Source organism: Triticum aestivum, chromosome 7A (genome assembly GCF_018294505.1).
Source record: "Triticum aestivum cultivar Chinese Spring chromosome 7A, IWGSC CS RefSeq v2.1, whole genome shotgun sequence".
Classification (NCBI taxonomy): domain Eukaryota; kingdom Viridiplantae; phylum Streptophyta; class Magnoliopsida; order Poales; family Poaceae; genus Triticum; species Triticum aestivum.
In genome coordinates, this window is record NC_057812.1 from 667,602,903 (window position 1) to 667,615,428 (window position 12,526).

General features: G+C 49.5%; 1 protein-coding gene across 1 annotated transcript; it reads left to right on the plus strand.

Moving 5' to 3' along the window:
- The first annotated feature begins 9,957 nt into the window (after positions 1–9,957).
- Positions 9,958–12,526, plus strand: LOC123149114 (pentatricopeptide repeat-containing protein At1g71490). Its single transcript, XM_044568648.1, has one exon. It carries the CDS (start codon positions 10,005–10,007, stop codon positions 12,087–12,089), a length of 2,085 nt encoding a protein of 694 aa, XP_044424583.1. The 5' UTR covers positions 9,958–10,004; the 3' UTR covers positions 12,090–12,526.

The window sequence follows — 12,526 nt, forward strand, 5'->3', positions numbered from 1 at the left end:
ACATCCGGGACTCCGAACTAACTTCGGTACATCAAAATGCATAAACTCATAATAATTGTCATCGTAACGTTAAGCGTGCGGACCCTACGGTTCGAGAACAATGTAGACATGACTGAGACAAATCTCCGGTCAATAACCAATAGCGGGACCTGGATGCCCATATTGGCTCCTACATATTCTATGAAGATCTTTATCGGTTAGACCGCATAACAACATACGTTGTTCCCTTTGTCATCGGTATGTTACTTGCCCGAGATTCGATCGTCGGTATCCAATACCTAGTTCAATCTCGTTACCAGCAAGTCTCTTTACTCGTTCCGTAATACATCATCTCACAACTAACTCATTAGTTGCAATGCTTGCAAGGCTTATGTGATGTGCATTACCAAGAGGGCCCAGAGATACCTCTCCGACAATCGGAGTGACAAATCCTAATCTCGAAATACGCCAACCCAACATGTACCTTTGGAGACACCTGTAGAGCTCCTTTATAATCACCCAGTTACGTTTTGACGTTTGGTAGCACACAAAGTGTTCCTCCGGCAAACGGGAGTTTCATAATCTCATAGTCATAGGAACATGTATAAGTCATGAAGAAAGCAATAGCAACATACTAAACGATCGGGTGCTAAGCTAATGGAATGGGTCATGTCAATCAGATCATTCACCTAATGATGTGATCCCGTTAATCAAATAACAACTCTTTGTCCATGGTTAGGAAACATAACCATCTTTGACTAACGAGCTAGTCAAGTAGAGGCATACTAGTGACACTCTGTTTGTCTATGTATTCACACATGTATTATGTTTCCGGTTAATACAATTCTAGCATGAATAATAAACATTTATCATGATATAAGGAAATAAATAATAACTTTATTATTGCCTCTAGGGCATATTTCCTTCAGTTCATCACCGATCTAGGAGTCATACCCAATGCGTCGGGGCCGATCAAACTCTTCTGTGACAACACTAGAGCTATTGCACTTGCCAAGGAGCCCAGGTTTCACAAGAAGACCAGGCACATCAAGCGTCGCTTCAACTCCCTTCGTGAAAATGTTCAAGATGGAGACATAGGTATTTGTAAAGTACATACGGATCTGAATGTCGCAGATCCGTTGACTAAACCTCTCCCTAGGGCAAAACATGATCAACACCAGAACTCTATGGGTGTTCGATTCATCACAATGTAACTAGATTATTGACTCTAGTGCAAGTGGGAGACTGTTGGAAATATTCCCTAGAGGCAATAATAAAAGGATTATTATTATATTTCCTTGTTCATGATAATTGTATTTTATTCATGCTATAATTGTGTTATCCGGAAATCGTAATACATGTGTGAATACATAGACACCAACATGTCCCTAGTAAGCCTCTAGTTGACTAGCTCGTTGATCAACAGATAGTCATGGTTTCCTGACTATGGACATTGGATGTCATTGATAACGAGATCACATCATTAGAAGAATGATGTGATGGACAAGACCCAATCCTAAACATAGCACAAGATCGTATAGTTCGTTTGCTAGAGTTTTTCCAATGTCAAGTATCTTTTTCCTTAGACCATGAGATCGTGTAACTCCCGGATACCGTAGGAGTGCTTTGGGTGTACCAAACGTCACAACGTAACTGGGTGACAATAAAGGTATACTACGGGTATCTCCGAAAGTGTCTGTTGGGTTGACACGGATCAAGACTGGGATTTGTCACTCTGTATGACGGAGAGGTATCTCTGGGCCCACTCGGTAATGCATCATCATAATGAGCTCAATGTGATCAAGTGGTTGATCACGGGATCGTGCATTACGGTACGAGTAAAGTGACTTGCCGGTAACGAGACTGAACAAGGTATTGGGATACCGATGATTGAGTCTCGGGCAAGTAACGTACCGATTGATAAAGGGAATTGTATACGGGGTTGCTTGAATCCTCGACGTCGTGGTTCATCCGATGAGATCATCGAGGAGCATGTGGGAGCCAACATGGGTATCTAGATACCGTTGTTGGTTATTGAACGGAGAGCCGTCTCGGTCATGTCTACATGTCTCTCGAACCCGTAGGGTCTACACACTTAAGGTTCGGTGACGCTAGGGTTGTAGAGATATGAGTATGCAGTAACCCGAAAGTTGTTCAGAGTCCCGGATGAGATCCCGGACGTCACGAGGAGCTCCAGAATGGTCGGGAGGTGAAGAATTATATATAGGAAGTGCAGTTTCGGCCATCGGGAGAGTTTCGGGGGTCACCGGTATTGTACCGGGACCACCAGAAGGGTCCCGGGGGTACCGGGTGGGGCCACCCATCCCGGAGGGCCCCATGGGCTGAAGTGGGGAGGGAACCAGCCCATAGTGGGCTGGTGCGCCCCCCCTTGGGCCCCCCATGCGCCTAGGGTTGGGAACCCTAGGGGAGGGGGCGCCTCCACTTGCCTTGGGGGGCACTCCTCCCCCTTGGCCGCCGCCCCCCTAGGAGATCCCATCTCCTAGGGCCGGAGCACCCCCTAGGGGGCCTATATAAAGGGGGGAGGGAGGGCAGCCGCACCTCAAGTCTTGGCGCCTGCCTCTCCCCTGCTACACCTCTCCCTCTCGCAGAAGCTCGCGAAGCCCTGCTGCGATCATTGCTGCATCCACCACCACGCCGTCGTGCTGCTGGATCTTCATCAACCTCTCCTTCCCCCTTGCTGGATCAAGAAGGAGGAGACGTCATCCGCTCCGTACGTGTGTTGAACGCGGAGGTGCCGTCCGTTCGGCACTTGGTCATCGGTGATTTGGATCACGGCGAGTACGACTCCATCATCCCCGTTCTCTTGAACGCTTCCGCTCGCGATCTACAAGGGTATGTAGATGCACTCAGATCACTAGTTGCTAGATGAACTCATAGATAGATCTTGGTGAAACCGTAGAATTTTTTTATTTTCTGCAACGTTCCCCAACAGCTCGCAACAACCGCTGGCGCCCCCGGTGTCAAATTTGCAAAAACTGGGGCATGAGGCCGATGATTGCCGCAAGCGTTATGACCAGGACCACAACTCTCGCTCCACCAACTCGGCCTCCACCAACACCGTCGACTATCCTTGGGTGCTGGACACCGGGGCTACGGATCACTTGACGAGTGATCTTGAACGCCTCCAGGTTCATGAGCGCTATGATGGAAAGGACCAGGTTCAGGTGGCCAATGGTGCAGGTTTGTCTATTTCACACATTGGTCATTCCCGTTTACCCGGTTCATCTCTCAAACTGCGCAACATCCTTCATGTTCCACACATCAGAGAGCATCTTCTTTCTGTCTATCGCCTTGTTTGTGATAATGACGTGTTTGTTGAATTTCACTGTCGTTTTTTCTTTGTTAAGGACAAAGCAACCATGCGCGTCATTCTTCAAGGTAGCAGTCGAGGGGGGGTCTATCCGATTCCCTTTACTCGTGCTTCGTCATCTCGCCATGCTTCATCCAGTGTCCGTGTTTCGTCGTCGCAATGGCATCAACGTCTAGGTCACCCTACAAATAATGTGGTCACCTCCATTGTTCGGAGTCATGATCTTCCCTGCTCTAGTTCAAATACTTCACCATTAGTGTGTGATGCATGTCAGCGTGCTAAGAGTCATCAGCTACCGTATTCCACGTCTTATCATGTCACTACTGTACCTCTTGAATTAATACATTCAGATGTTTGGGGTCCCGCTATTGCGTCTTCGGGGGGGGGGGTACAAGTATTATGCCAGTTTTGTTGATGATTACACGCGCTTCACTTGGATTTATTTGCTTAAACATAAGTCCGATGTTGACCAAGTCTTCTATAACTTTCAGGCTCATGTCGAACGCCTCTTGGATTGCAAAATCAAGGCTGTTCAGTCCGACTAGGGTGGTGAATACCACAAGCTCCATCGCTATTTTCAACGCACGGGCATCTCTCACCGTGTGTCGTGTCCACATACATCTCAGCAGAACGGTATTGCCGAGCGCAAACACCGTCATTTGGTCGAGACCGGTCTTGCCTTACTGGCACACTCGTCTCTCCCACTCCGGTTTTGGGATGAGGCCTTTCTTACGGCATGTTATCTCATCAACCGTATGCCCACTCCGGTTCTCAACAAAGACACGCCTCTGTTCCGCCTGTTTCATGTTCAACCCAATTATCCCTCTCTCAGGATTTTTGGGTGTGCTTGCTGGCCTAGTCTCCGCAAGTATAATGCTCACAAGCTGGAGTTCCATTCGAAGATGTGTGTCTTCCTTGGCTATAGCCCTCTGCATAAGGGCTATAAGTGTCTTGATCGCACCTCGTGTAGGATCTACATCTCCCGTGATGTTGTTTTTGACGAGTCAGTTTTCCCTTACTCCAGCCCGGGTGTCTCGGTTGACATTGCCTCCATTGAGCATGCTCTCACGTTTCCATCTAATGAACCGGTTTCGAATGTCCATGTGCGGAAATACGACCTGTCCTATTTGTCACCTGACTTGTTTTCTGCAGATGCTGCTCTAATTTCTTCCCAGGAACCCGTCGTCACACCTGTATCCACCGACGCGATCGACATGCATGGCCCCGACGTGCATGTCACGCCTCGCGAGGCAGCCTTGTCGGCCTCGCCCACTGGCGCGTCCGTGGTCCCGTCTGCCTCGCCCGCTGGCGCGACCGCAGGCACGACTGGGTTGCCCGTTGCGTTCCCCGCCTCGCCTGGGTCGGCCCAGCCTGCCTCGCCTACTTCGGTTGTCGTCGAGTCGCCAGCCGCATCCTCTGGGCTGCCGTCTCCACCTGGATCTCCCTCGTCGCCTGTTTCGGCCCAGTCCAATGCGTCCCCCCGGCCCGTGTCGCCTGTTGCTGATGATCGTTCAACCGCGACACCACCGGCCGGGTCTCCTTCGTCGCCGCCACCTTCTACCGGTGATGCAGCTACCGGGCACACTATGGTCACCCGTCACCGCGATCATACGCGTAAGGCCAAGACATACACGGATGGTACGGTGCGGTACGACACTCGTCGGCGTGCATTCTTCGCCGCACCCACCTCTCATCGTGATGCTCTTGATGAACCGGCTTGGCGTGCCGCCATGTCTGAGGAATTTGGTGCCCTTCGTCACACAAACACATGGGTGTTGGTGCCTCGGCCTCCTGGTGTTAATATTGTGGGTTGCAAGTGGATCTTTAAGACCAAACATCGTCCGGATGGTTCTGTTGACAAGCACAAAGCTCGCCTCGTTGCTCGCAGTTTTACTCAACAGCAAGGGATAGACTATGGAGATACTTTCAGCCCCGTGGTGAAGCCTACCACGGTTCGTCTGGTCCTCTCTCTCGCCGTTTCCCGCGGGTGGTGTCTTCGCCAGATTGATGTGAGTAATGCTTTTCTTCACGGATTTTTGGCCGAAGATGTCTACATGCAGCAGCCCCCTGGCTTTGAGGATGCTTATCATCCCTCTCATGTCTGCAAACTCCAGAGGTCCATCTACAGGCTCAAACAGTCGCCGCGTGCCTGGTATGCTCGGTTGAGTCAGCGTCTCTCACAGCTTGGCTTTGTTCCTTCCAAGGCGGATGCGTCCTTGTTCATATTTTCACATGGTGCTATTCAGATCTACATGCTGGTGTATGTTGATGATATTGTGATTGCCGGTTCTACACCTCATGTGGTGGATCGCCTTGTGCAGTCCTTGTCTGCGAGTTTTTCCATCAAAGACTTGGGCAGGCTGGAGTACTTCTTGGATTGGAAGCATCCTTTCATTCAGGGGGGCATGACATTGACACAGAAGAAGTATGCACTTGATCTTCTTCATCGCGTCAACATGGAGAACTGCAAGTCCACTTCCACTCAACTTGCTACATCCGAGAGCCTCTCGCGTCACAGTGGAGCATTGCTGAGTATCGATGACTCTTTCAGGTACCGCAGTGTAGTTGGAGCACTGCAGTATCTGACACTCACCCGTCCAGATATCTCCTTTGCCGTGAACAAAGTGTGCCAGTTCCTGTCTCAGCCTACCCAGGTTCATTGGGAAGCAGTTAAGCGTATTCTGAGATATATCAAAGGTACGCTAGACACGGGACTACGGATTCGTAAGTCCAGATTTACTGTAGTCAGTATATTCACCGACGCAGACTGGGCAGTTTGTGTTGATGACCGGCGTTCTACTAGTGGCTTTGCTGTATTTGTTGGACCCAATCTTATATCTTGGAGTTCCAAGAAGCAACCTACGGTCTCGAGGTCTAGCATCGAGGCAGAGTATAAGGCATTAGCAAATGGCGCGGCTGAAGCCATTTGGATATACACAGTTCTCACAGCCTGCTGAAGCCACTTAGATTGGAAGCATCAAAGACTTGGGCAGGCTGAAGCCACTTGGAGTCACACGGCAGCGCACACCCATATTGTGGTGTGATAACTTAGGCGCAACTTACCTGACGGCGAATCCAGTGTTTCATGCTCGTACCAAACACATTGAGATTGATTTCCATTTTGTGAGGGAACGTGTAGCTGTTGGTAAACTGGAAGTCAGGTTTATATCAACTGATGATCAGTTAGCGGATGTATTTACTAAACCCGCTACTCGACAGATGCTAGACCGTTTTAGAACCAATCTGAATTTTGTATGTAGTTCAGATTGAGGGGGCATGTAAAATAGGGTCTAGCGTATTGTACATGTACATGTATTTGTATACGTATGTAATTGTATTCTGATCATCTATATATTGAGACGTGAGGCTGGATGTTAGCCACTCACGCAAAACCCTAAACCCAGTGTTTCAACTGGCGGCTCGCCTCCCCTCCTAGATTTGTCGGGTTTCACCACCGCCCCAACGCTGGCGAGCTCTGCCATAGCCTAGCGCATCCGGCCGTGCAGACAAGCTCTCCACGCCACCCGCCATAGTAGCAGTCTGCGACTAGATCCAGGTTTAGCTCTTTTTGCGGTGATGCATGTCGATTTCGTCAGTAGTTTGTAGGATGTTCTAGTAGATCTAGCCGCATGTTCATCTATGGGCGGATGCATGTCTTTGGCCGTCTTTAATTTTTTTGATAACTAATGTAAGCTCATGCCGTAGCCTTGATCTGTAAGTACCTGCAGTCCGTGTAAATCCATCTCATTAAACGCATCTTTTATTGGAAGAGAAAAAATTCACATAATTAAGGTCAAATGCAGCCTACCAAACAATGTCTGCTATATATTGCATCTCTCGTGCGCCTATATCATACAATCCACCAAACATACATCTCGACTCATCTTTGCATCAGCTCAACCAGGCTAGACTCACCCAGGATCCCTCATGCGATGCAGCCTAGAGCCACCCAAGCAACCAAACACCCCCATAGATCTTCCTTATGATGATGATGGTGGCATGGCAACGAACAAGGTGAGAGTTGCTCCTCTTCACTGAAGTTTTGGAGAGGATTTTGTGAGTGGAGAGGGGAGAGGAGACGGATGGAGCAGAGCAAGGGATGAGGCAAACAACATAAACTCTGTTTTTCTATCTGTTGTTAAAACAAAACAAAAAAAAACAGTTGGGGACCGTTAGCATTCAACAAATTTACGTCAGCAATGCGAAATGAACAGCTGAATTCAGACCTCCATTCTACCGTGACATTCACATGGAGGGTGTTTCATATCATTTCAGGGATGCCGAAAAAAAATATTCATACCCATATCTGACATTAGATCGATGAATCACTGAAAACAAGAGGAAACCCATGACACCGGCTGCTACCTTCATAAATCTTGACAGTAAAAAAAGAAATTCCTTAACACTATGTAGAATATCAGGGAATTCTTTTATCCCAGCACAGGTGATAAGTGGTAAAAACAAAAAACAAGACAGGCAAACAGACTGAAAGTGGAAGTTCTATTCCAATGTGGTGGTATCATTCTGAAGATTGCAATGTGGAGTATCATCTCAGGAATACCAAAATAAAATAAAAAATATTCATACCCATATATATCTGACATTAGATTGATGATGAAACACTGAGACAATAGGAAGCCCATGACACCGGCAGCTACCTTCATCAATCTTGACAGTAAAATAAGAAATTCCTTAATGCTATCAGGGAATTCTTTTATCCCATCGCAGGTGATAAGTGGTAAAAACAAGACAGGCAAGTGGAAGTTCTATTCCGGTGTGGTGGTATCATTCTGAAGATTGTAAGTGTAACCACTATTTCGTCCATTCATAACTCGGAAGAAGCTGTAGCCAATGTCAACGTGTGCAAGACAGGCAACCCTGACAAAATTGATTCCTGCCGTTCTACAGCATGGAAACTACGTATACAATCCTAGATGAAACACCGAATCTCCTCCTATATATTGCTATAAAATCTGCAATATGGTGGTTTCGAAGACGCAGATTTGCAGCGCAGTCGATCGTCAGAGCAGTGCTTCGTCGTCTTGGTGTGCTGCCCCTGTCATCTCCTCTGCATTCACATCTGGGTATAGCAGCAGGTGGTAAAAAAAAACCCTCAAAAAGGAAAGTACAATAGGTAATATATAGAAATTAAAGAACGCAGAGTAACACAAAGTTATCCGGAACAAGGTCCATTTCAGACCATCTACTGCCTTCTTAATTAGTGCCTGAAATTTCACCCGGACTGAAACAATGGCGAACAAGCAGAAAAAGAGCAAATAAGAAGAAAAAACAAGATTGCTGAATCAGCATTAGTGCACTGACCTCTTGAGTCGACGGTTAAAATCACGACGTCCAGCGGCTCCCGGCTGCGAGGCAGGTTGATGAGCAGAGGGCTCGGCTGCCCGTAGCGGCCGGCGCGCACGCAGACACCGGAGGGGCCAGCAGGCTCACCACCTGCCGCGACGTAGCACGCCTCACGCAGCAGGCCGCGGTGGAGCCTCCTCTTGCTTGCTGCTGCCGTCGTCGGGTGAACGGATTGAACAGCTAGCGCCTTGACGACGACGCCGAAGCCGCCCTTCCCGAGCACGCGCGTCAGCTCGTGGTGCTCCGGATGTTTCGAATTATCAGTTTGGTTTGGCCTACTAGATTGATCTTTCTTTCCATAGGAGAAGTGCTTAGCTTTGGCGTTCAATCTTGCGGTGTTATTACCCAGTGACAGAAATCTCTTGCGCGAGCCGGTGGCGTGGCGTGGTCGTTGGCTACCACGTGACAAAGGATAGCCATGCCTCCCTCCCTCACCCGAATCGGCATGGGACAGAACCCGACCATTTTAGGATGAACCACTTTGCTTCAGGACAGAACGCCGTCTAGAAGAAGACGTGTCGCCTGGAAGAAGACGTCAATGTAGCTGCGGCGGCCGCCCGGCGGTAGATCTTGGAACAACCATTAGCGTCATGCTCTTTGCCAAGTTACTGCACAGATTCACCTGGACCAAACCTCGGCCATCCATCTCAGCGAGTCCAAGCATGGTCTCTTCATGGAGAAGCCGCTAGTGCTACATGTCAAGCCACGCCTTCCGGTGCCATCTCTAGTTCTCTACCCGTTCATGCACCAAAAATGATAGTCACGGGATAAATGGTACGGGCTGGATGTACGGACTAATGCCTCCTTGATTTTTCCAATAGTCCCCATGATTAAGTATGTGTTTTTTTCCGGGCCGTGATTATTGCAATATTTTGTATTATTGCAATAATTTATGTTGAAAAGACCATAGCTAATTTATTGGCTAATTGAAAAAGGTTCTTGCTTTTTTTTTGAGAAACCGCCCTCTAAGGCACTTTATTCAATTCTGAATCGGTTTACATCAGATTGCACTAAGGCAATCAAAGTGGTAGGAAAAAGGTTCTTGCTTTGAATATTCCATTCATACTCTCTCTTTTCATGTCGTAAAGTTGAAACACCAATATATTTTTATTCTTTTTTAAAATGTTTTATTTTTTATGTTGTAAGGAGTATTAGACATCTGTTTAACTGTAATTTTCCGGCCGCATTTTTTTTGAAAGGGCAGCAAAAAGAAAAAAAAATGTCACCGCATCGTCGGCGCCGTTGGATCTTGCAAGTAGCGGTGATGGTACGGGCCGATCAGGCAACACCGAGAGCCAACCAGGCAACGCGCCGCATCAGCTCAGCTCTCATGTCCGCCGCGGCGGCGCACCCGCCATCGCCATGGCCGCCGCCGCCACCTCCGCCGGCGCCGACTGGACCCGACTCCCTCACCTCCCTTCTCGGCTCCCTCTCCACCCCCTCCGCCGCGCGCCTCCTCCCCTGCCCCGTCCTCGCCTTCTCCCAGCTCCGCCGCCTCCTCCCCTCTCCCCACCTCCTCCTCCGCCCCATCATCTCCCTCCTCCACCTCCACGGCTCCAGCCCCCGGCTGGGCTTGCAGCTGCACGCGCTGTCCCTCTCCCTCGGCCTCTCCCGGGACCCGCTCCTCCTCCGCCGCCTCGTCTCGCTCTACTGCTCCCACCCCTCCCTGCTGCCGGACGCCGCCTCCCTCGCCGCCGGCTCCGCCTGCCCCGTCCCCTACAACATCCTCATGTCCTCGTGCCTCGCCCACGGCCTCCCGCGCCAGGCCCTCGCCGCCTACCAGCAGATGCTCGGCAGCGCCGCGGTCACCCCCGACGCCTTCACCTACCCTTCCGTCCTCCGCGCCTGCGCCGAGGCCCGGGACCTCGCGATGGGCCGGGCGGTGCACACGCACGCCGCGGCCGCCGGGATGGACGGGCACCTGTTCTTCCAGAACGCGCTGGTGTCCATGTACGCCAAGTGCGGGGACCTGGTTGCTGCGCGAAGGGTGTTCGACGGAATGGGGCACAAGGATGTCGTGTCATGGAACTCGATGATCTCGGCGTATGCTACGGCCGGGCAATGGGAAGAGGCGGTGGAGCTGTTTCAGAAGATGCGAGACGAGGAGGCAGAGGTGAACTCGGTCACGTGGAACACGATCGCTGGGGTGTACATTAAGATGCGCGACCATAAGGCAGCGGTTGCGCTGATCAGGGAGATGGTAAGGGGTGGAGCAGAGGTGGATTTCGTGACAGTGGTGATTGGGCTGAACGCGTGCTCGCGGGTTGGCTGGCTGAGGCTCGGGAAGGAGATCCATGGATTGGCAGTACGCATGTGCTGTGACGGGGAACAGAGTGTCAGCAATGCCTTGATCACCATGTATGCCAGGTGCAAGGATATGGATTGCGCTCACAGGCTGTTTACAATGCTGGGGTGCCGCCCTGGTGTGGTGACATGGAATACGATGATAGCTAGTTTTGCATTGTCAGATGGGGCAGAAGAGGCTTCCAGATTTCTTCGTGAAATGGTATCTACTGGCGTACAGCCTAATTATGTCACTGTTGTCACCTATCTTGCCCTCTGCGCCCGTGTTGCAAATCTGCAACATGGGCGGGAGCTTCACACCCACATTGTTAAGCATGGGTTTAAAGGATATCGATTGCTGTGGAACTCTCTTATTGACATGTACTCCAAGTCAGGCAGGCTCTCTGTAGCGCAAAATGTCTTTGATACCATGGAGGACCGTGATATGATATCCTACACTTCAATGATAGCAGGATACGGGATGCAAGGGAAAGGATCAGTTGCGCTAAGGCTTTTCGACCAGATGATTGATAGTGGGATTGAGCCAGACAGCATTATCATGGTCACCGTCCTCTCTGCTTGCAGCCACTCTGGACTTGTGACTCAAGGAGAAGAGCTTTTTGACAAGATGACCAGTTCATATGGTATAAAGCCCCAGACAGAGCATTATACTTGCATGGTTGATCTATATGCGCGTGCTGGCCTATTAGAAAAGGCAGAAGGGATGCTCAATCGGAGCTCTTTCATTCCAACCCCCGCGATGTGGGCAGCGTTAGTTGGGGCTTGTCATGACAGGGGTAACATAATAATTGGTGAAAGGGCAGCAAGGAGACTCTTGGAGATGAGGACAGAGAATGCTGGTCACTATGTTCTAATTGCCAACATGTATGCAGCTGCAGGTTGTTGGGATGAGCTAGCAGAAGTCAGGAAGCTGATGCGAGACTCAGGTGTCATGAAAGCACCTGGGTTGGCATGGGCTGATCTCGGTAATGGGTTTACCCCTTTTTTGGTTGGAGATAGGTCAAACCCTCTAGCACCAGAGATCTATGAAGTTTTGGATGAACTATCGGAGCAAATGAAGGATATAAATAGCTGCAGTGATCTAGAAATGGTAGAGGGACTCATAGAGTAAACCAGGCAATGGTAGGTCTTGATTCCTTGTAAAATAGAGTTAATTAATTAACTCTAGTGGTATTTCACATTGAAGCATGGAGGTGATAACATGAAGAAACACTGAAGCAACAGATACATCTACAGATAATCTTGGGGAGAAAGGCACTACAAGAGGTCTCCTCAATGTTTGCTGAACAAGACATGTTCCTAACTGATATGTCTTCTCTACATTGGCCTTTACAAAGCAGTGTGCTTATGTCCAATGCTCACCTGAGTGTTACTTCCTCTCGACAAGCGCTGCTTGTTAGGTATTGTTCTCGCAGCACTCGTGATTTTGCATCCATGGCCTCATTGTCACAGTGAATACTTTCAGGCAAGTCTGGCTGCTCCAGGCTTCTGTTCCCAAAAAAGAAGAGGCTTTCCAAAGATGGTACTAATGAATTTCAGTTTGAAACA

What these genes read in the sequence shown, in the direction of transcription:
- LOC123149114 (XM_044568648.1), top strand. Translation starts at nt 10,005, where the DNA reads ATGTCCGCCGCGGCGGCGCACCCGCCATCGCCATGGCCGCCGCCGCCA.